The following is a 24,214-nucleotide window of genomic DNA, read 5'->3' on the forward strand; positions in this document are numbered from 1 at the left end:
GGATCCTGACCCCACAGCCCGGGTCTCTTGCCTCCTCAAAAATGGCTGCCGGAGGAGGCCGCGGCTGCGCAGCTCTAGGGCCTTCCCCCCGATCCCGGGCTGTGGGGTTGGGATCCGGCCTGGTGGGAGATTAAGCAGCGGGGACCTGGTGGAGCTGCACGGAGGGCGCGGATGGCGTCCTCCGTGCCTTCAAAAATCATACAGGTATGGAACTCTTTTTTAAATTTTGGGTTAGTAAGTTCTTTAACAGCAGCGTGGCAGCCCCAGGACCACCAATTGGCATGAAGTGCTAGGGGCGGGGATTGCAGGCGATCGCCACTCGGAGACTGTTAGATGGCGAAACTGCTGTCTACTGCTGTCTATTTACAATGCAATCTACGGCAGCGCTGTACTGGGGACAGCTGTGTGACACGGCTGTACCCCTGGGAGGCAGGAGAGCGATCGGCTGTCATAGGCTGATGTCTATGAGAGCCGATTGCTGGGATTGGCTGCCGGGAAGAGGGAGGGAGGGTGGAAAATAAAATAATTTTTAAAAATGCCCAAATTTATTTAAAAAAAACACACAAATAAATTAAAAAAAAATAAACAAACACCCCAGCAGCAATCAGAGCCCACCAACAGAAAGCTTTGTTGGTGGGCAGGAAAAAAAAGGGGGAGAATCACTTGTGTGCTGAATTATACGGCCCTGCAGCGAGGCCTTAAAGCTGCAGTGGCCTAAATTGTAAAAAATAGCCTGGTCACTAGGGGGTGTAAGCCTACGATCCTCAAGTGGTTAAAGTACCACTGTCGCGAAAATCTTAAAATGTAAAATACTTGAAAATGTATACAAATAAGAAGTACGTTTCTTTCAGAGTAAAATGAGCCATAAATTACTTTTCTCCTATGTTGCTGTCACTTGCAGTAGATAATTGAAATCTGACATTACTGACAGGTTTTGGGCTAGTCCATCTCTCCATGGGAGATTCTCAGCATGGCCTTTACTCTTTTTAAAGACATTCCCTGAAAAAGATATTTAAAGATCCTGGCCAGCCTCCCTGCGCGCTGCACACTATTTTTGGCAGGTGGACGAAGCAACTGCCATTCACTAAGTGCTTTTGAAAATAAAGAAACCCTGAGAATGCCCCATGGGGGATGAGCTAGTCCAAAGCCTGTCAGTTCTGTCAGATTTCTACTAACTACTGTAAGTCACTGCAGCATAGGAGAAAAGTAATTTATGGCTCATTTTACTGTAAACACAAACGTACTTCTTCTCTGAACATGTTTACATATACTTTACATTTTAAGATTTTAAGATTTTTCACGACAGAGGACCTTTAAGAGTTTTGCAGGAAAAAAATAAACAAAAGAAACCGTCATTTGCAGAAGAAGCTGGAGAAAGGTTAGATTGTTTTGTTGGCCTACTTTTGGGCCGCACCTTTATCAGAGACACCTCAGTTTCCGTGAGTCAGTGATTCACAAAATAATTGCTCTTAAAGGCTGTTAAATCAATCCAGATCAACAGATTGAATTCCTTAAAGCAGACCTGAACTCTTGTACAGGACTGAAGAAATACATAGAGGCCTTCTTCTCCATCTTCTCTTCACTTCCTGTCCCGTTCTGTGACAAGCGGAAGTTCTAACAGTAGAGGGCGCTCTACTGTTTGAACTTCGCCTTCTCACAGGGCGGGACAGGAAGTGAAGAGGAGATGCAGAAGAAGGCGAGCTGGAAGAAGGGACAGCACGGACCCGGGGACTTGCGCCAGCGGACAGGTGATAGTATTGCTGCTTCAGTCATCGCCAAATCCAACGCTGCTAACGATGCGCTCCCGACCCACTGGCGATCGAGTGAAATTTTCCACCTGGACAGATCGACTGAATCAATTGATTTCAGGTAGAAATTAATCGGTGAACGATTTCACAGTAGATTTCATCACAGTGATCGAATCTGCTGTATATCGGCGGGAAATCCACATAGTGTATGGGTAGCTTTAGCCAGTACACTATCTAGCTGACCCCCTAACATGAAATCCTAACATCACAACATAACAAGCTGGCATTCTCTCATCGTAAAGTAGGATGAAACTCCATATTAACAGAAAAAAAAAAATCCAATAAAAATGATTTTGCTGTTTTTAGTGTTCTCTGGCAGATTTAGGAGAGAAGTGATATGAAAAAATGAAAATAATATTTTTGCTGCTTCTTTGCTGTTTCCTGGTGACTTCACTTCTGCCCATTCCTTATTTTTCAACCAAGCTTAGTGTTTATTTTCGCTTCCTACCGCCACAGCCAACTGTCCCTCCCAGTGCTAACATTACTTGCTGCTCTTGTGACTTGATAATACTTTTAACTTTGAGATTGTCTAAAGGGGCCCATACACCTAACAATTTTCCCGCCGATATACAGCCGATTCGATCACAGTGATCGAATCAGCTGTGAAATCGCCGCGCACACCGCTGACAGAACGATCGATTTCCGTCCGAAATCGATCGTTCCCAATGATTCCTGTCAATCCGTCCGTGCGGAAGATTTTTCTCGTTTGCCGGCGGGTCGGGAGTGCGTCGATAACGGCGTTCGAATGCCCGATGACTGACGCAATACAGCGGGTATACATTACCTGTTCCGCCGGCGCGACTCCCCTGGTCCCCACTGTCTTCTTTCCATGCTGGGTTCCGGACCGCTGCAGCTACACAGAACTTCCTGTCCCGGCAGGAAGTTTAAACAGTAGAGCACCCTCTACTGTTTAAACTTCCCCTGGACAGGAAGTTCAGTAGCTGCAGGAACGGTCTGGAGCCCGGAGCAGAGAAGAAGACAGCGGTTACAAGGGGAGTCGCGCCGGCGGAACAGGTAATGTATGCAGGGGGGGGGCGGCAGCGGCGGCAACAGCGGCAGCTCCACAGATTGTGATCGGTTTCAGGCTGAAATCGAGTCACAATCTGTTTGCAGTAAAGGTGGCCATACGATCCCTCTCTGATGAAATTCGATCAGAGAGGGATCTATCTGTTGGTCAAATCTGATGGCAAATCGACCAGTGTATGGCCACCTTTACTGCCTTAGGATTTGGCAGTATGGAGGGAGAGGTTTGGTCTTTGTTTTATGGCTATAATAGTCATATGCTGTAGTTTAGTCAGATGATGGGAAGGGTGTGAACTAATACAAAGGTCAGAGGGTATTACTAATAAGAGGGCGGTAGCTGTGGCTAGTAGGCTACCAATTAAAAGGCTGCCTAATACAACCTTTGCAACCAAAATTATGGTATGGGGCCCAGTGATTTATAGCCTTGCCCCTGCAAGCAAATTTATTTTTACTCATTACATACAGTATGTGCATATTCACTGCGTTCCAAATTATTATTTAAATTGTATTTTTAAGTGTCATAAAGATTAATGTAATGTAAGAGGGCTTTGATATTAACCACTTAAGTCAGCGGGTATTCAGGTAATAATAACGGTCCGTGATCACAACCCAGATTTGAACCATGATCACGAAAGCATTCGGCACTGAATCTGTGATCGAGAGGTGATCATGATCTGACCTTGTGATCAGGACAAACAGCTCATGATCACAGGTTACCTATGATCACGAGCTTGTGATGAGCAACACTACTCATTACATACAGTATATGCATATTCACTGCGTTCCAAATTGTTATGCAAATTGTATTTAAGTGTCATAAAGATTAAATATTTTGTTTTTCAATTAAACTCATGGATGGTATTATGTCTCAGGGCTGTTTTGAACAATGAAATTAATCTCAGACACCTCTGATAACTAGTTTGCCAGTTGAATCTGATTAAAGGAAAAACTACTAAAAAAGTGGGTTCCACATTATTAAGCAGACCACCATTTTCCAGCAAAATGAGAGAGAAAAATGATCCCTCTGCTGTTGCAGTGTGAAATAGTTGAAAACAAATACATCAGATTAAGAGAACAGCTGCTAAAATGCCGTTACAAAGCAGTAAACACATATTTGAAGCTGCTGATTGGTGCCTCCGGAGTCCAGCGAACATCCAAGTGCAGGATTCTCCAGAGGATTTCAGTGCATTAACCTTCTATTCAACCATCCCTAACCTAAGCTCACAAGCAGAAACAGCTGCAGTGGACCCAGAACTACAAAAAGATTAATTTTTCAAACAGTCTTGTTTACTGATAGTGCTGTGTAACTCTTCATGGTCCAGATGGATGAAGTGGTGAATGGTTGGTTAAAAGCCACCACATCCCTGCAAGGCTGCAATGTAACCAAGTAGGTGGTAGAGTACTGTTTTGGGTTGGAATCATGGGAAGAGAGCTGCTCGACCCCTTTAAGATCCCAAAAAGTGTGAAAATTACCACTAAAAAGTATGTGGAGTTTCTGACTGACCACTTTCTTCCAGGAGGAAGAAAAAGAAGAGCTGTATTTTCTGGGATAAAATCATCTTCAAGCATGACAATGTACCATCTCGTGCGGCAAGGATTACCTTTGCCTCATTGCCTGCTATTGGCATAAAAGGAGAGAAACTCATGGTGTGGCCCCCATCCTCTACTGACCTCAATCCTATCGAAATCCCCATAGCTAACCAGCCTAGGCTGTGACATCACTGGGAGGGTGGAGCTACATTCAACATGCAAGAATATATAGATGTAGGAATTGTTTCTGATGTTGAAACCAGGAAAATTACTATAAAAGTAGGTATCCTGAATCTTTAACGTTCAAAGCATTTTTTTTCATACAGGTTTGCTTTAAAAAAAAATTGTGCTGAGAGCCGTGCTATTTACCACACACTGATGTCATTCCGTTTACAAGAAACTGAAAGCAATTCATATACAGAACAGGCCTGGCTGGTCACAGTAAAACATGAAAAGTGTACACTGCACTACCACCCCCCCCCCCTCTATATAGCCCTCCCCCAATCCATTTCATACCATATATGGACAATAGCATTTCTGCTGTTCAGTTAGTGTTGGGTGTAAATATCACCAAAGTGCGACTATCTCCATGCAGTTTGTACTGATCGCTCTATATTTGTGTCGATTTCCTCCTTGAGGTTCGGTTTACTCTCAAAAGCATATTGCTAAATGCCTGGCCAAACTGGCTTTAGCAATACAATCCATCACACACAGCCAATCTAATACAATTAAATATTCCACATGGTGTTAAACCACGTGCAAAGATGCTTCTGTTGACCTGATTGGAGGGTGAAACGTGCATGATGGAGCTACAGTAACTCCACTGACATTATTTATTACTAGCTGATGACCCGGCGTTGCCCGGGAATGTATTGGGCTGTGTTGGCTCCACCCACTTTTACTAACCCTAACACACAATTACTCAATGACCAAGTTTGTGAGCTTTGCGGTCTTTGGCATCAATAATTTGCATTGAAATGAAACAAATCTGAGTGGCTGTTTGTGGCTCCACCCTTTCTGAATTTGAACCCCAGTCACCCAATGACCAACTGTACCAGGTTTGAGGCCTGTGCCATTAACAGTGCAGGAATGGAAGCAATGAAATATTCCCCTTGAAAATCAATAGGTGAATTTTGATTGGCTTTTGTAGGCTCCACCCACTTTTCTGAATATTAATCCCAGTCACCCAGTGACCAACTGTGCAAAGTTTGAGAACCCTACCTTTACCAGTGTAAGAATGGTTGCAGTTTATATTTTCCCAGTGAAATTTGTATTTGTCTCCTCCCCCTTTTTGGTTTAGGGGGGGAAAAAAACATTAAATATGTTATTCCAGGTAATGTACTATGTGTGTGCCAAATTTCATTCAAATCAGCCATTGTTGTGTGATCAAGTAACAAACATCCAAACTTTTGCATTTATAATATTAGTAGGATTATTATTATTTATATAGCACCAACATCTTCCGTAGCGCTATACATATTACAAAACAAATAGTGGGGAGCAAAGAAACACAAGACATTCAAAACTCTGCACAATCAGGACATCCAGCAATACAAATACATAAATAGTTGAAGAGTGGTTTGAGATATCACCAATACTGGTACATGCCCATATGATGGATTACAGCAGAATAAGAAACACTAGGAGGAGGTCCCTGCCCTTGCAAGCTTACAATCTAGAGAGTAGTGAGTTGGAGACATTAGTGAAGAAGACACAGGAGTTAGTGGATGAGACAGTGAGCCTCCACAGCTGACTATAGCAAGTTATAGGGTCTGTTTCCACTACACGTAGATTCTGGATGCAGAAAAACTGACTCCAATGAAAGCCTATGGGCCTGTTTCCACTAAACGCAATTTTTCTGATGCAGATTTCCCATAGGCATTCATTGGAGCAGGGATGAGCAGAAACTACGCCATTGCATACTTACGCATCGTAGTTCGTATCTACGCATCGTAGTTCGTAGGTGAAGTTTCAAAACTACGCTTACGAATTTACGCGTAGAGAAGTACCGCTACGCGTAGCTTATGCCCACTATGCATAGTTAACATGTGTATTGCGTAGTTAACTACGAATGCGGTACTCGCGTCTAATTTTCCGCGTGCGGCTGCATGCTTACAAATTTACGCATTGGAATGTACGCATCGAAGAGTTCACGGTAAGCATTTAACAGAGGAATTAATGCGTAACATTTTCTGCATGCGGGCATAAGCATCCGCATACACTACGTTTCGCACTACGCGCAATTGCGTATTTTAACGAGTAGTCTACAAAATGCATACAAAGCGAATATTTGATTTCGAAGCCGTAGTTTGGCAAAGCGTAATTGCGTAAAACTACGCGTATTTCCAGCGTAACGAAGTTGGCTGACTAGGACCATCCCTGCATTGGAGTCAATTTTCTGCATCCAGAATTCGCGTGTGGTGGAAACAGGCCCTTAGGCTTGTCTAAACAGGTGTGCTTTGAGAGAATGTTTGATGGTTTCTAGGTTCGGAGCATGACGGACAGGCTGGGAAAGAGAGTTCCAAAGAAGAGTTGATGCTCATGAGAAGTCCTGGATGCAGGAATGAGAGAAGGTCACCAAACTAGAGGACAAGAGGGTCTCCTGAGAAGAGTGAAGGTTCCGGATGGGATGGTATCTGGAGAATAATGAGGAAATGTATGGCGGTGGCAGCTTGTGCAGGGCTTTGTATGATAGCGTGAGGAGTTTACAGGTGAAACTCGAAAAATTAGAATATTGGGCAAAAGTTCATTTATGTCAGTAATTCAACTAAAAAGGTCAAACTAATATATGAAATAGACTCATTACATACAAAGTGATATATTTCAAGCCTCTATTCATTATAATGTTGATGATTATGGCTTACAGCTTACGAGAACCCCAAAGTCAAAATCTCAGACCATTAGAATATTGTGAAAAGGTTCAATATATTAGGGTGTGAGTGTCAGACTCTAATCAGCTAATTCATCCAAAACACCTGCAAAGGGTTCCTATTTCATATATTAGTTCCACCTTTTAAGTTGAATTACTGAAATAAATGGACTTTTGCACAATATTCTAATTTTTCAAGTTTAACCTGTAAACTGGGTCCTTTGAGTAAATGGTAACCAATGGAGAGATTGGCAGAGAGGTGGATCAGAGGTGCGGGAGGAGACGTGGATGAGGCGAGCAGCAGGGTTCAGTATGGACTGGAGAGGTACCAGTGTTTTTTTTCGTAGGCCACAGAGTCGGGTTTTACAGTAATCAAGACGGGATTTTATTAAAGGATGTACAAGCATTTTTGTAGCTTCCTGAAAGGAAGGGACAATTTCCGCACTGACATCATTGTACATGGTGATACAGAACAAGCAGCAGGGCATGATGTGGTGTGGGTCATCATGGTTGGATGCAGCCGTAGACCACCAGGGAAGCTATATTGGGGAAGCCCTAGACCACCAGAAAAGCTATATTGGGGTAATCTCTAGACCACCAGAGAAGCTATCCTGAGGGAAGTCCTAGACCACCAGAGAAGCTATATTGTGGAAGCCCTAGACCACCACGGAAGCTATATTGGGGGAAGCCCTAGACCACCAGAGAATCTATATTGGGGAAGGCCTAGACCACCAGAGAAGCTATATTGGGGAAACCCTAGACCACCAGAGAAGCTATATTGGGGAAGGCCTAGAGCACCAGAGAAGCTATATTGGGGAAACCCTAGACCACCAGAGAAGCTATGTTGGGGAAACCCTAGACCACCAGGGAAGCTATATTGGGGAAGCCCTAGACCACAGGGAGCTATATTGGGGGAAGCCCTAGACCACCAGGGAAGCTACATTGGGGTAATCCCTAAACCACCAGAGAAGCTATATTGGGGGAATCTCTAGACCACCAAAGAAGCTATATTGGGGGAATATCTAGACCACCAAAGAAGCTATATTGGGGGAATCTCTAGACCACCAAAGAAGCTATATTGGGGGAAACGTGGGGCCTGCCAGAACATAGAAGAGCTTTATTATTATCAATTAGTCCTATTTAACCTATGGCACGATGGGTGAGAGGAACCGTTACTTGCTTACACCTGGTTGAATGCCTTTGTAATCTTACCATCTCCTCATAAATCACAGTACAGCTCATAATTGTTGGTTCTTAGTACAGCTTAAGCTTGACATAATTATGAATTCTCACGTGCACGTAAATCACATGCTTACAAGAAATTAAATGTCTTGATATCGGGCAATAAATCTTTCTGGTGTAGCCCAAGGCTTAAACTACATTCACACCTGTCCAATCTGCTTCCTGAAACTATCTTTACAAATTGTTTTGGGTGACAGTTTCGGTATGAGCTTTGTACAGACGTGCTATTTGGCTTTGAGCCAAGCAGCATGTTCTGCTCTAAGGAGGAACAATCATTAACCCATCTCCATTCTCCACTCAAAACATACTCCCAGCAAGATGGAACTCTAGAAGCAATAACTTCCTTACTGACTGGTGTAGGTAGTATAGGGACCATTTCTATGGTGAGGACCTCAATACTGGTGAAAAGGTCTAGTGCAGAATATTGCATGCAACCCATTTTGGAAGCTAATGTATGCCATTTTTTTTATACCGAATACAGTATTGCAACCTATTTATTTTATTGCTCCTTAAGTTCCAGATTGCTGCAAGTGTGTTTTGACTGGAGAGGGTAGATAATTGTTGATATGTTAAATGACCACTTCCCTCAGCACCTGCTTTCCCCTTAAAATTCTCATGCCAGCAGGATAAGCATGGCTGCCTTGTGTCTCTGCTCTGTGGAGGGGGTAAGAGCGAGGAGACACATGGAAGGCACCTTGCTAAAGGAACATTCTTTGCTCTATGGAAGTGGAGGGAGGAGACACATGGAAGGTACTAGGCTGAGGAAACATTCTTTGTTCTGTGGAAAAAGAGGGAGGAGACACATGAGAGGGCCCATGCTGAGGGAAAATGTTTTTGCTCTATGGAGGGAAGGGAGGAGACATGTGGGCGTTACCAAGCTGAGGGAACGTTCTTTATACATGCAAGAAACAACAGACATTGAGGGACAGCAATCCAACAAGCTGGGGGTCGCTACAGGGAGGCCAGCAACAATGTGGCTGTGATTCACAAAGCTTATTCACCTGTTTTTACCTTCTCTATGTTACTTTTTTAAGCTGCCAAAGAGCAAAAATATAATATAATTAAGGCAAGAAAAGTTAGATTGAAATGAAATTAATAAGGAACAACTTACTTCAAGTGATTGTTTTGCTTGTAAATGTTCTGAAATGTTATTTTTATCAATTAGGTGACAAATAAGACATTTATGAGAAGTTTTGTGAATAGAGCCCATTGTGGGACATCTGTACACACGTTACATTTACAACCAAGGCTAAAAGCAACGGTCAATTTGACCAAAGAAAAGCCACAGTGTGTATGTCGATTTAGAGATGATGGATCAGCACAATGACCACACTGTGACAATCCAGCCCCGCGATCCCGTCTAAAAGACGTTAAAAGACCGGTTGCTGGATCGTCAGAAGAAGGTAGTTAATGTGACAGAGCATGCCAATCCCATCTAATCTGCTACCGTTAGCGTTAGCAGGAAGTACGGTGAGCAGACTGACAATAGAGATTGGTCACACAACTGCCGACAATATGCAATGTGACAATCACTCACCAATCTCGTATTACTAGGCTACTGTTGCCATGCAGGTCTCATGCACTAGAGACTTCTGGAGGCAGATTCACTGTGTGCCATGTAAACGGTTAAGATTGGTTGGAGGGGCCCATACATGTACAATCCCGATTGTTTGTATAATCGGTAAACTAAAAATATCGGTTTTGCGTTGGAAATCGGGTAATTTCACTGCCACCACTGTCCGGTTGAATGGAGCGGACAGTGTCCAACTAGCTACTCCTAAAAGGAAGAAACGGTTATTTACAACCTAGCTAGCAAATCAACAATTTATAAGAAAATTAATAACACAGTGTGGTAGTATGATTCTTCAGAGGGAAGATTCATTGTAGCAGGAATCAGATGACCAGAACAGGCACAAGACTGAACGATAAAATTGTTAGTTTTATTCTAAAACCACATACACACAGCCTACTTTAGCCCACAGATAAATATACCTGTCCGGCAGAACAGATTGGTTTGATAGAAAGAGAGTAGAGATGAAGGCCATATGCAATTCACTTTTTCACTTGAGATATCTCCAAGTTGACATTTTCACACCTTGTCATAAAATCCCTTTTAAGCCACCAGCAAACCATAAAATACTCAAAACTATTTTGATAATACTTTTTCTTTACATTTTAGTACTTTTTAGATTGCAAAATGCTGAAAAGTTATTTTAAAAAGAAGTTGACAAATTATCTCCTAAGAGAAAACTCAGGTGAAAAAGTTAATTGCATATGGGCCAGAATGTCTTAATGTACAGTTCAAATACCGTTATTGGTAGTCCATGCGGCAATCGCAAGTCTTTGGCGGAAAGTCCAAGATGGCGATTGCCATGCCTTTGTGAGAAATAATCCAAGTGCTTTGCCAGTGTCCAGCTGGCTGTCCTATGTTATTAGACAAAGAATTCAGATTATGGACTTTGGACCTTGGACAACCTGGGCCGAGTTAAGTTATAGCCCTTCACTTCAGCAAGGAGGAGTTAGGGCGGGGATCACACATCTCTTTGGAACCTGAGAGGTGCCAGCCCCTTCTCATGGAGACAGGAATATATCTGAATCATGATAGGTATTCTATCTCCAAAACCGTACAGGTTATGTCAGAACAGAATTTATCAATAACAATGATCTCAAACTTGAGGGGTCAGACCCCTGGGGTATTAAAGGGTTACGTTAAACCGGTCTTACTTCAATTCTGGGAGTCTGATTAGTTAGGAAACCTCTCAGAACCAGCGTGCCACGGAATCCCACAACCTGTACCGATTTGATGGGCATAGAGACTTGCAATGCCATGAATTATGAAAGAATTATGAAGAAAATGTGAAGAAAATATGGATATTGGGGATTCCTGGGTCACAGTGGGCCAGCTACTTCCAGGGAAAGTTGATAAGATCTATCCCTTTTGCTGCTCTGGGTGAAGGTGTCAAAAATACAGACACCCTTCTCCCAGAAGCTTGGTTTTTTACGATTTCTGTCAAGCAGAAACTAGATTGATGGCCTTGGCCCACAGCAGGGGGACTATGTCCTTCCAGGGCACAGCTTTTCACACTTAGTTGAAAGGTCCTGTAATTAGAAGCTATCAAAGAGCCAGGGAGAAAAAAAAAGTTGATTTAAAAAAAAAAATGTCATTTTGGTTGCTTGCAATGAAACTTGCATTCGTGACGTAAATGGCGCACACACGGTTTTCTCAGGAACCGTGTAAGCGTCACACACACAATTATAAATGATGAATATCATTAGGTGGAATTCAGCACACACAATTATAAATGATGAATATCATTAGGTGGAATTCAGCAATGGATACTTAATGTTCACATTTCAGGTTTTACATGGGAAGTTTTAATCACTCCCAAGAGGACCTGTCTATAGTTCTTTACAGTAAAAGATGAACTCTAGCCAGTGTCAAATATAGCCTAAAAGGAAGTTTGAAAGTTAGAAAGGGTGCGTCTTTCAAGGTCCAGGCCTGATAACTTCCTCTGAGCTCACAAACATCCAGGTTTCCTGCAGCCATCAGGCCCTGCTTACTTTTGCACTCAGTGCCAAAAGTATTGATCAGGCAGGATGAAAAACGTAAAACAATCAGGGGGAGGGCAAGAACATTGGCAGATTGATGGCCTATAGCTTTGCAATGCATTGAATAGTACAACTCTGCAGTTCGATTAATCTTCAATAGATTCCCTGCTGGAATGTATTGGAAATTGATGTGCAGTGTATGGTAAGAATCCATTTCTTATAAATCAATTGTTTTTCAGAAAGGAATCGATTTTTTTGTTATGCCGACACACTTACAGTCGTAATAAGGATAGTAAAACACTAATAAATATTACCAATATTTTACTACATCTAAACCTAACCCCACTCTCACACACAGAACCCCCCCCCCCCTCTACTGATACCCTAAGACCAGGGGGGTGGTGCCTACTCCTAAGACCCCCCTGGTGGTGCCTAACTTTAAGACCCCCTTGGTGGTGCCTAACTCTAAGACCTCCCCCCGGAGGTGCCTAACCCTAAGTCTCCCCTGGTATTGCCTAACCCTAAACCCCCCCCCCCCCCACTTCCTGAGGCCTAACCCTAAACCTCCCTTTCCTGACGCCTAACCCTTACATCCCCTTCCTCCGCTGCAAATAATGTTTGTACAAAAAGCGATACATTTCTAAGATAATACATTTCAAAACGATAATTTACAAAATTGTAATTCTCAAAATTGAATTTCAAAATGATTAAAAAAAAGTTAAAGTGATACTTTTCCGAATGATATTTTTCAAAGTACTTATAGTTAAAAAGAAAAAAAATAGGTTAGAAAGGCCAAATTCCTTTCTTGGCGCCCAATAGCCGATATTTTGCATTAGCACCTTTGGGACGCCCAAACAATCCATTAGCCACAGGTACCCATATTGCCTTATTCCGGGGGCAGCTGATAGTAGAATATTGGCAATCGTATGTTACTGATATTCTAACTATCGCCATCATCTGGCGCCGAATGAACAGGCGCCGAGTCAATAAGTACTCATCCACTCCCGATTGCAAATACAGAAAATCTTCCATATTTATGGAGCTTTAGAGCACCAACATCAGAAAAATAATAATCCAGAGCATAGAAATCCTGGATTACTGGGCGCATTGCATTATGGGTACTCAACGGATGTGAGACCTGAGCTGAAGGATGTTTGAGAAGTCAGTATATTGGCAATGCAATTGAGAGGTTTCCCAGTTTTATGCCCACGCACACAGGGCCGGCCCTAGACTTTTTGCCGCCTGAGGCAAAATTTAAAAAATTTAAAAAATAGTTAAGTTCCAGCATATATATAAGAGGCAACGGGCGGGGATCACTCACCTTTTCCGCGTTAGTGGGCGGCGTTGCAGGAAGTGACGTCAGTGGAGCGCTCGCTGGAACGCGGAAAAGGTGAGTGATCCCCGCCCATTGCCTCTTATTTATACGCTGGAACTTAACTATTTTCAGCTGGAGGGGAGCGCAGATCGGGGGACCCAGGCGAGGGAGGCGGGGGTCCGACCCCCCCTCCCCACCGCTAGGCCCAATACCCCCTTTCTGCCCGCTACTCCTCCAGCTCGGCGGGCGGCCCCCCACCCACGGACAGGCGGGTGCTGCCCCCCCAGATGTGCCGCCTGAGGCAAATGTTTCACCCCGCCTCATGAGCGGGCCGGCCCTGCATGCACAGTTGTTCACTACATTTATAGTATAAGCTTCTGTTCATTTAAAGAGGAACTGAAACCCAGGATTAAACTTCATCCCAACTGCCCAATGGTCAATAGCCCTCCAGTGGAAATCCACTGGTTTGGAGTTAGCTTTGGTTACTCAGCGTCTTGACTTGATGATGTTAATTGATCGAGTCTATTATTATAGTGTTGAGAATATAACAAGATTTGATCTTATTTGGGATGCATGGAAAACGTATAGACAATCTTAGTTCCCCTTGGACAGATGTGTGATGGGTTTCTATTTGTTTGAATGCCTCTGACATTCGGGACTCTTGTGTTTAGACAGGATGTTATTTTTCTTTTCCCTTTTTTGTTTTTTTTATTTTTCTGTTTGTTTTTATTTTGGGGTTGGTTTTAGTTTAGAGGTTTTTCTTTCAGTCAAGAAGAGCAACGTACTATAGAACTTATTAGATTGGACTGATCCCTAGGATCTCAGTAGGAGGCACTCTTGTGCCCCATTTCCTAGGTTGAACGGTATGGACATTGGTATTTCGCTCTTCAATATATATGTGCGTAGGATGTGTATCCATGTTTGATATTATTCTTTTTTTTGTATTTGTTCTGCTATCTCTAGCTTGTTGTTGTATTTGCCTTATTGTACAATAAAGCTCTTTATAAAAAAAAAAAAAATAAACTTCATCCCAATCAGTAGCTGATACCCCCTTTCCCATGAGAAGTCTTTACCTTTTCTCCAACAGATCACCAGGGGGGTGCTGTATTGCTGAATGTCAGTGAATGGATAGTGTACTGGTTAAGGGCTCTGCCTCTGACATGGGAGACCAGGGTTTGAGTCCTGGCTAGGGTCAGTACCTATTCAATAAGGAGTTCAAGGCAAGACTCCCTAACACTGCAGGGTGGCCTCCTGAGCGCGTCCCAGTGGCTGCAGCTCTTGAGTGCTTTGAGTCCAACAGGAGGAAAGCGCTATACAAATGTTTGCATTATTATATTGTGGTGAAATCCCTCCCACAGTGTGATGTCATGACCATGGTCCTGACAGTGTGCTGTCTGTGAACCTCGTTGCATTGTGGGAAATAATGGCCTTTTCAAATTGCCAAGCAAGCAGCATCTCCCTTTGTGCATAGAACAAAGGTACAGATCACCTGACAGGACTAAAGATATTACCACCTGTGATACATTTCAGAATGTAAATCAGGAAGAGGAAAGATTTTACAGTGCACAAACCCTGACTAAATAATTTATAAATTATTATTGTAAAAAAATAAGCAATTTTATTCATTATGTTAGTTTTACTACAGTTCCTCTTTAAATAAAACTGTGGGATACGTAATTTAAAAAAACAACAACAAAAAAACATTTTTACGAGAAGGAGGAGGGATACAATTGTTTTTCTCACAGTTTACTTTCACACCGGGTTCACATGAAAGGAAGACAGATGATTCTGTATCCTTCAGCTGTTGCCTAGTGCGTTGCTTGTTTATGGATTCCACACGTCGCATAACTACAGATGTGATTACATTATGACTTCAGCTGGTGAATGTGGTTTATGTTTACATGTAATGCGAGCCATTAGGCCACCAGGCTGACGGATATAACAGGTGACTCATATGGAAGCATCCATCTGAAAATGGCGCCTGTGAATAATGGCGCACAGTGTTGCCGCTAATCCGTTTGCCGCTTATCGCTATTTAACGTTAAAGCCTTATTGTTATTTAGCGTTAAAGCCTTATCGTTATTTAGCGTTAACACACAGAACCCTCTCTGTACCTATCCCTAACCCCTAAACCCCCCCGGTGGTGCCTTACCCTAACCACCCCCCTGGTGGTGCCTAACCCTAACCACCCCCTGGTGGTGCCTAACCCTAACCACCCCCCTGGTGGTGTCTAACCCTAACCACCCCCCTGGTGGTGCCTAACCCTAAGACCCCCCTGGTGGTGCCTAACCCTAAGACCCCCCTGGTGGTGCCTAACCCTAACCACCCCCCTGGTGGTGCCTAACCCTAAGACCCCCCTGGTGGTGCCTAACTCTAAGACCCCCCTGATGGTGCCTAACCCTAATCACCCCCTGGTGGTGCCTAACCCTAACCAACCCCCTGGTGGTGCGTAACCCTAACCACCTCCCTGGTGGTGCCTAACCCTAACCACCTCCGTGGTGGTGCCTAACCCTAACCACCCCCCTGGTGGTGCCTAACCCTAACCGCATCCATCTGAAAATGGCGCCTGTGAATAATGGCGCACAGTGTTGCCGCTAATCCGTTTGCCGCTTATCGCTATTTAACGTTAAAGCCTTATTGTTATTTAGCGTTAAAGCCTTATCGTTATTTAGCGTTAACACACAGAACCCTCTCTGTACCTATCCCTAACCCCTAAACCCCCCCGGTGGTGCCTAACCCTAACCACCCCCCTGGTGGTGCCTAACCCTAACCACCCCCTGGTGGTGCCTAACCCTAACCACCCCCCTGGTGGTGTCTAACCCTAACCACCCCCCTGGTGGTGCCTAACCCTAAGACCCCCCTGGTGGTGCCTAACCCTAAGACCCCCCTGGTGGTGCCTAACCCTAACCACCCCCCTGGTGGTGCCTAACCCTAAGACCCCCCTGGTGGTGCCTAACTCTAAGACCCCCCTGATGGTGCCTAACCCTAATCACCCCCTGGTGGTGCCTAACCCTAACCAACCCCCTGGTGGTGCGTAACCCTAACCACCTCCCTGGTGGTGCCTAACCCTAACCACCTCCGTGGTGGTGCCTAACCCTAACCACCCCCCTGGTGGTGCCTAACCCTAACCACCCCCCCCTGGTGATGTATATTGTACTGTAACTATACCTAACCCTACTCTCACACAGAACCCTCCCTGTACCTAACCCTAACCACCCCCTTGGTGGTGCCTAACCCTAAGACCCCCTGTTGGTGCCTAACCCTAAGACCCCCATGGTGGTGCCTAACACTAAGACCCCCCCCTGGTGGTTCCTAACCCTAAGACCACCTGGTGGTGCCTAACCCTAAGACCCCCCAGTGGTGCCCAACCCTAACCTTGAGAGTGTTACATTAAATCCATTTACCGCTTTGCAGTTAAATAACGTCTGCAGTTTGGCTTATGTAGGGCGCTATTGATAAATAACGTTAGTGTGTGCCACTATTGATAAATAACGTTAGTGTGTGCCACTATTGATAAATAACGTTAGTGTGTGCCACTATTGATAAATAACGTTAGTGTGTGCCACTATTGATAAATAACGTTAGTGTGTGCCACTATTGATAAATAACGTTAGTGTGTGCCGTTTTTCTTCTTTTTTCCCTGTGCGCCATTATTATGCAGTACTAACGATAAATAGCGATAAGCGTATCTTTTTAATGCGGCGCCATTTTTATGCATAGGCGCTGTGCGCCATTATTCACTGATCCCCCCTAACCACCCCCCCTGGTGATGTATATTGTACTGTAACTATACCTAACCCTACTCTCACACAGAACCCTCCCTGTACCTAACCCTAACCACCCCCTTGGTGGTGCCTAACCCTAAGACCCCCTGTTGGTGCCTAACCCTAAGACCCCCCTGGTGGTGCCTAACACTAAGACCCCCCCCTGGTGGTTCCTAACCCTAAGACCACCTGGTGGTGCCTAACCCTAAGACCCCCCAGTGGTGCCCAACCCTAACCTTGAGAGTGTTACATTAAATCCATTTACCGCTTTGCAGTTAAATAACGTCTGCAGTTTGGCTTATGTAGGGCGCTATTGATAAATAACGTTAGTGTGTGCCACTATTGATAAATAACGTTAGTGTGTGCCACTATTGATAAATAACGTTAGTGTGTGCCACTATTGATAAATAACGTTAGTGTGTGCCACTATTGATAAATAACGTTAGTGTGTGCCACTATTGATAAATAACGTTAGTGTGTGCCGTTTTTCTTCTTTTTTCCCTGTGCGCCATTATTATGCAGTACTAACGATAAATAGCGATAAGCGTATCTTTTTAATGCGGCGCCATTTTTATGCATAGGCGCTGTGCGCCATTATTCACTGATCCCCATATAAATAGCTAGGGAACAGATTGCTCCTTTGTATTTCTTTGCAGAGGTTTTCTTCAACCAACCTGCTTGGATATTGGAAGTGACCATTTACAGCCGACCTGAACTCAGAACTTCCTCTCTGCTCTCAAAAGAAAAGCAACAGCATAATAGCCTTTACAGAAAAAAAAAATGTTTGTGACAGCTGATACAAATCCTGCAAAAACTCTGCTTTCGTGGAAGCAGACATAGGGTTAACATCCCGTGTTTACCAATTAGCTGCTCTGCCGTGGCAGTCAGCTGGCACAGCTGGGAGATCAAATTACAGTTTTAATTAGTCACAGATGAAGGGGAATTAGACCGGCTAAACACTCTGAATGAATTTAATTTGAAGGTGTCATGGTCTTTAAAAGTGGGTGTGGCTGTTTATGTCCCTTTGTTCTATCCTTATGACCTTTATTCTAATGCTTTTTATGAATGTGTTCATTACTATTCTGACCATCAATTATTGTACGCCCAGGGCTGGTTCTAGACTTTTTGCTTCCTGAGGCAAACTTGTGAGGATGCCCCCCCCCCCCTCCCCCAATTTGGAATGATCACGCAGCACCTGACAATTTACTCTGCTTCCTCTAATGTTCTCACATGACATGCTGCAGCTCAACACAAAAAAAATGCTGCCCCTAAATTCCCTGCGCCTGATGCAAATGTTTCACCTTGCTTCATGAGAGAACCGGCCCTGAGTATGTCCCATATTACAGTGTGCTCTCTATCATACTTTCCTCAACAACCACGATGGGGAAAAATGCCGAGGAAGCCCTGTAAAGTACCCAGTGAACCCTGGTTGAGAAACCCTGCTCTAAATACATACAGGGTGCATGTCTCTATGCTTACCTTCTGTCCTGTGCAAGAGTTCAGCTCCACTTCTACCCTTATAGCACTCGGCTCTACATAACGTGTCACTTTTGGCTGTGCTTTGTCATACGTCATGCTTGGGAAACTCTTTTGTAGCAGGTCGGGTCACATGATAAATGACATGAACAGAAGTAATTGGCATAGCAGGCATGTACTGTATAAAGCATACAGTCCTCAGGAAGAATTCATTGGGTCTGATTCACAAAGCGTGTTTGTTGAATGATCTCACCTTACTTCTTAACTACCAATTTATCTCTCCTTAAAGGGATACTTAAGTCAAAAATAAAAAATGATTTTTACTCACCTGGGGCATCCCTCAGCCCCCTGAAGCTGTATGGTGCCCTCGCAGCCTCGCTCCGATCCTCCTGTCCCCGTCGGCGGCTACTTCCGGGTTCGGCGACAGCCGCCGACAGGCTGGGAACGCGAGTGATTCTCTGCATTCGCAGCCGCTATATCACCCTCTATGCTGCTATAGCGTATATGTTAAACGCTATAGCAGTATAGAGGGTGATATAGTGGCTGGGAACGCAGAGAATCACTCACGTTCCCAGCCTGTCAGCGGCTGTCGCCGAACCTGGAAGTAGCCGCCGACGGGGACAGGAGGATCGGAGTGAGGCTGCAAAGTCACCATACAGCTTCAGAGGGCTGAGGGATGCCCCAGGTGAGTAAAAATAATTTTTTATTTTTGACTTAAGTATCCCTTTAAAGTGACCCTGAGCAGTGACTTAAAGAGAACCCGAGGTGAGATTCTAAGAATGGAATCAGCACACAGAGGCTGGGTCTGCCTATACTGCCCAGCTTCTGTTGCTATCTCAATCCCCCTTAAGTTCCCCCTGCACTCTGCAATCCCTCATAAATCACAGCCACGCTGTGCGGGCTGTGTTTACTTCTGTATTGTCAGTCTCGGCTCTCCTCCCACCTCCTACATAGCTCCGGTCCCCGCCTGTGTCCCTTCCCTCCAATCAGCAGGGAGCGAAGGGACGCGGGCGGGGACCGGCGCTATGCAGGAGGCGTGGGGAGCGCCGAGACTGACACTACAGAGGTAAACACAGCCCGCTGTGACACGCTGCGTGTCGACAGCACTGCTGTGATTTATGGGGGATAGCAGAGCGCGGGGGGGCTTAGGGGGGATTGAGATAGCAACAGAGGCTGGGCAGTATAGGCAGACCCAGCCTCTGTGTGCAGATAGCATTCTCAGAACTCACCTCGGGTTCTCTTTAAATTAAAAGATTACACTTACCTGGGGCTTCCTCCAGCCCACCGTAGGCCACGAGGTCCTTCGGCATCCTCCTGGCTCCTCTCCATTTGCCTCCGCTGGCCCCCGTTACCGGCGATACCCGGGCCGGGTGTCAGGCCGGCTCTTCCTGGTTCCTGACGCATGGTGTCATCACGCCATCTGCTACGCGTAATCACAGCCGCCGGCGTGACAGGTCTGCACATGCGCGGTTTGCTAAACCGTGCATGCGCAGACCTGTCACACCGGCCGGTCGTGAAGACACCATGCATCAGGAACCAGGAAGAGCCAGCTCGACACCCGGCCCGGGTATCGCCGGTAACGGGGGCCGGCAGAGGCAAACGGAGAGGAGCCAGGAGGACGCCAGGGGACCTCGCGGCCTACGGTCGGCTGGAGGAAGCCCCAGATAAGTGTAATCTTTTCATTTAAGTCACTGCTCCGAGTCACTTTAAATGACTCAACTCATGATTTATCTCTTTATCGCTTTGGGCCTGATGCAGTATAGTACAGTAGAGTTGAGGGACCCGACCTTTCAACACGGGATAATCCCGCAAAAAACAGGACGCTTGGGAGGCCTGTGAGATCCCCAAAATCAAAATCTAAAACCATTAGTATATTGTGAAAATGTTCAATATTCTAGGCTCAAAGTGTCGGATTCTAATCAGCTATTTCATCCAAAACACCTGCAAAGGGCTCCTATTTCATATATTAGCTTCACCTTTTAAGTGAAATTACTGAAATAAATGATCTTTTGCACAATATTCTAATTTTTCGAGTTTCACCTGTATTTGTAAGTTGAGTCTTATGTTAAACATGGTGAAATGTAGATAATGATTTCCTTTAGACAGCTCTGCATTTGGTTGGTTGTTTTTTCAAAGCACTTATAAATTGTTTTAAACTACTTTTAACAGTTTATATTAATTGTTCTTTATCATGGAATATCTGTAGTGGAGATTTTGATGTTACTATTTTGTAAGTTTTGCATATTTATACTATTAAGCTGTGGTGTTTATATTTTTTTTTTTATAAAAACCCTTTTGAACACTAAACTACTTATAACAGTTTATACAACACTGTAACAGTCAACAACTAAAATATGAAATAAGAAAAACGATGTTGTATATTTTATTCATGACGACAACTCTGAAACATTGTAATTTGAGCCAGTGGCGTAGCTAAGGAGCTTGGGGCCCCAATGCAAGTTTTACATGGGGCCCCAAGCATCCTATTGATGTGGAGCCCCAAAACCTACCAAGGACAGCTGCAGTGTCAGAGAGGTGTATTTGGAGTAAGTAAACAGTTTATTAAAGGGATTCTTAAAAAGTGGCCTGAGAGCCAGCATTTCTACTTTGCTCTAAAAGATTCCTCACAGCTTGAAAGCTACTTTTTTTTTAGCAGAACATCACTGAAATGGTTTAACAAAGCACTTTCTCCTGCTATTCAGCTTCAGATTCGCATCCAAACTGGAGATAACAGTATCTTTGTTTACATTCCAATGTTGTTAATATGTGTAAACACTGTGTAACAAGCTAAAAGGAACTCTCTGTGCTTCAAACACACACAGAGTTCAGAATAGCTCATTAAAAGATGTTATTATGCAATAAAAAGCAGTTTGAATAAAATGCAATGACAGCTATTAGGGCACAATAAACTACACTTTGGAAACTTGTAATTTGTAGACAGACAATATTACTTATGCACAAAAGCAAATATGTTAACTGTATAAGTAATAAAAAGTAGGAAAACACATTTTTACTGAATGTTATGTCGGAGTTTTAGACCACTTTAAGTCTATTTAAAAAAATCATTTTTTACTCACCTGGGGCTTCTACCGACCCCCCGCAGCCATCCCGTGCCATCGCAGTTACTTACGGAGCCTGCGGTCCCCCCGCCGCCAGCTAATTTTGGCCGACGGACTCAATGCGCCTGCACAAGCCTGCCCACGTGTCTTCTTCTTCGAGTTCCTGTCTGCAATAGTGCTATTGTGGACAGGAACTCGAAGAACACTACACATTGCCAGGCCTTATCGGTGAATGGAAACTAGCTGGCGGCGGAGGACAGGAGGATCTGAGAGTGACTGCGAGGGCACGGGACGGCTGCAGGAGGCTGGTAGAAGCCCCTGGTGAGTAAAAATTATTTTTTTTTTAAAAGACTTAAGTATCCCTTTAAGGATAACCACTATGCAATGTACATATAGAGGTGTTCATTACCAGCATGATAGCACCGATTAAAAGCTAATCAGATAAATGAAGGAGTGCCTCTAGGGGCCCTGGTGCAGACCCAACCTCGGCATCCCCTATTGCCTCACCACTGACTGATTGAGCAGATTGTAAGTAGGGGACTGACAGGGGACTTCCTGAAAGCTGATGGAGTCAAGCAACTGCTATCTGGCCTGTCCCTGACATGATAATCACGTTCGTGTAAAGAGTCAGTAAAAAGATTGTGACTTTGCAACGGGTTCTACCTAAACTTTTCACTTGGAGTTGCAAACTACGGTAGACACACATAGTGTAATCTGCTATTTTGAGAAAAAAACAAGGCATTACTTACTGATAAGTCAGATCACGAAGAACAGCAGCCACACAGGAATACTGACAGCGCCCACTGGGAGTAGGTTGCTTGTTTTGGTAGAAGAGAGGCACTGCTCAGAGAAAGAGGAGGAGGAAGATGATGAAATAAGTAAGGAAGTCAGTTGATATTCCATTCCAGACCTGCCCAGCACTGTTTAACTCCTGAAGTTTGTTTTCTGTGTGGATATTGGAGAACCCAATAGGTGACAACTCAGGACCAGGGCCAATACAGAATTCACTTTTTCTCCTGTGTTTTGTCCTAGGAGATCATTTTTCATCTTCTCTTTAGAATCACTTTTCAGCACTTTTCCAATTGAAAAAGTACCAAAAAGTAGGTGGTAAGTGCTATTAAAAGTATTTTAAAGGATACCCAAGGTGACATGTGACATGATGATATAGACATATGTACAGTGCCTAACACACAAATCACTATGCTGTGTTCCTTTTTTTTCTTTCTCTGCCTGAAATAGTTAAATATCAGGTATGTTAGGGGCTGACTCAGTCCTGACTCAGACAGGAAGTGACTACAGTGTGACCCTCACTGATAAGAAATTCCCCTTTTTATATATTTCTTGCTCTCAGAAGCCATTTTCTGCTAGGAAAGTGTTTTATAGCTGGAATTTCTTATCAGTGAGGGTCACACTGTAGTCACTTCCTGTCTGAGCCAGCCACTTACATACCTGATATTTAACTCTTTTAGGCAGAGAAAGAAAAAAAAGAACACAGCATAGCCATTTGTGTACTAGGCACTGTACATACACATGTCTATCTCATCATGTCACATGTCACTTCGTCCTTTAAAGAAAAACTGTAATGAAAAAAACCTCTCTGGGGGATACTTACCTCAGGAGGGGGAAGCTTCTGGATCCTAACAAGGCTTTCCCCATCCTCCGGTGTCCAGCGCTGCAGACCCCCCGAACAGTGGCGAGGAAAATATTTACCTACCCCGATCCTGCGCAAGCGCACTCGCGGCTCTCCGGGCTAAGGCAGAAATAGCCGAACCCGATCAGATCCGCTCCACTGCACAGACGCGAGTCCCTAGCTGCAGCGCAGTAGAGCAGATATGATCGGGTTCAGCTTTTTCCACCTTGCCTGAAGCAAGAGCCGCTCGTGTGCTGGCGCAGGATCGCAGAGAGGTAAATATAGCCTGCGCACCCAGCGCTGGATTCCTCCCTCATTGGGACCCTGATCGCCACCTGGTGGTGCTCTCCTGCACGCTGATCTGGATGAAAAAAATTGTGATGTGAGAGAGATGAGAGACCAGGCTTATGAACCATTCGAAAACAGCCTGCGGACCAGTGGTTAGGGACCCCTGCTTTAACCCTCCTGGTGGTAACCCCGCGCAAGGAGGTGGTAAGCCGCGCAGGAGGATTTCTCAGGCCCTGCTGGGCCGATTTGGATATTTTTTGTTTTTTGCAACACGCAGGTAGCACTTTGCTAGCTGTGTGTGCATTCCGATCGCCGCTGCTACCCGCCGATTAGCCGCCGCTACCCACGCCGCGCCGCCTCCCCCCCAGACCCTGTGCGCTGCCTGGCCAATCAGTGCCAGGCAGCGCTGAGGGGTGGATCGGGATTCCCTTTGACGTCACGACGTCGATGACGTCGGTGACGTCATCCCGCCCGTCGCCATGGCGACGGGATAAGCCCTCCAGGAAATCCTGTTCTTTGAACGGGATTTCCTGATCGCAGATCGACGGAGGCGATCGAAACAGGTGGGGGGATGCCGCTGCGCAGCGGCTATCATGTAGCGAGCCCTGGGCTCGCTACATGATTTAAAAAGAAAATAATAATTAAAAAACACTGCTGCGCT

At 44.7% G+C, this 24,214-nt stretch overlaps 2 protein-coding genes across 3 annotated transcripts in view; one reads left to right on the forward strand and one right to left on the reverse strand.

Moving 5' to 3' along the window:
* LOC137521934 (uncharacterized) overlaps positions 1 to 24,214 on the reverse strand; it is a 142,110-nt gene that overhangs the window by 46,001 nt on the left and 71,895 nt on the right. For both annotated transcript variants that reach the window (XM_068241881.1, XM_068241880.1), the window contains exon 2: positions 22,385 to 22,475. The gene's annotated coding sequence lies outside the window, so the exon portion shown is untranslated. The remainder of the gene's footprint in view (positions 1 to 22,384; positions 22,476 to 24,214) is intronic.
* LOC137522281 (chymotrypsin-C-like) overlaps positions 20,101 to 24,214 on the forward strand; it is a 34,654-nt gene continuing 30,540 nt past the window's right edge. The window contains exons 1-2 of the mRNA XM_068242311.1: positions 20,101 to 20,152; positions 21,855 to 21,956. Of these exons, the coding sequence (XP_068098412.1) occupies positions 20,101 to 20,152; positions 21,855 to 21,956 (154 nt within the window). The remainder of the gene's footprint in view (positions 20,153 to 21,854; positions 21,957 to 24,214) is intronic.

This window comes from Hyperolius riggenbachi, chromosome 6 (assembly GCF_040937935.1).
Source record: "Hyperolius riggenbachi isolate aHypRig1 chromosome 6, aHypRig1.pri, whole genome shotgun sequence".
Lineage (NCBI taxonomy): Eukaryota > Metazoa > Chordata > Amphibia > Anura > Hyperoliidae > Hyperolius > Hyperolius riggenbachi.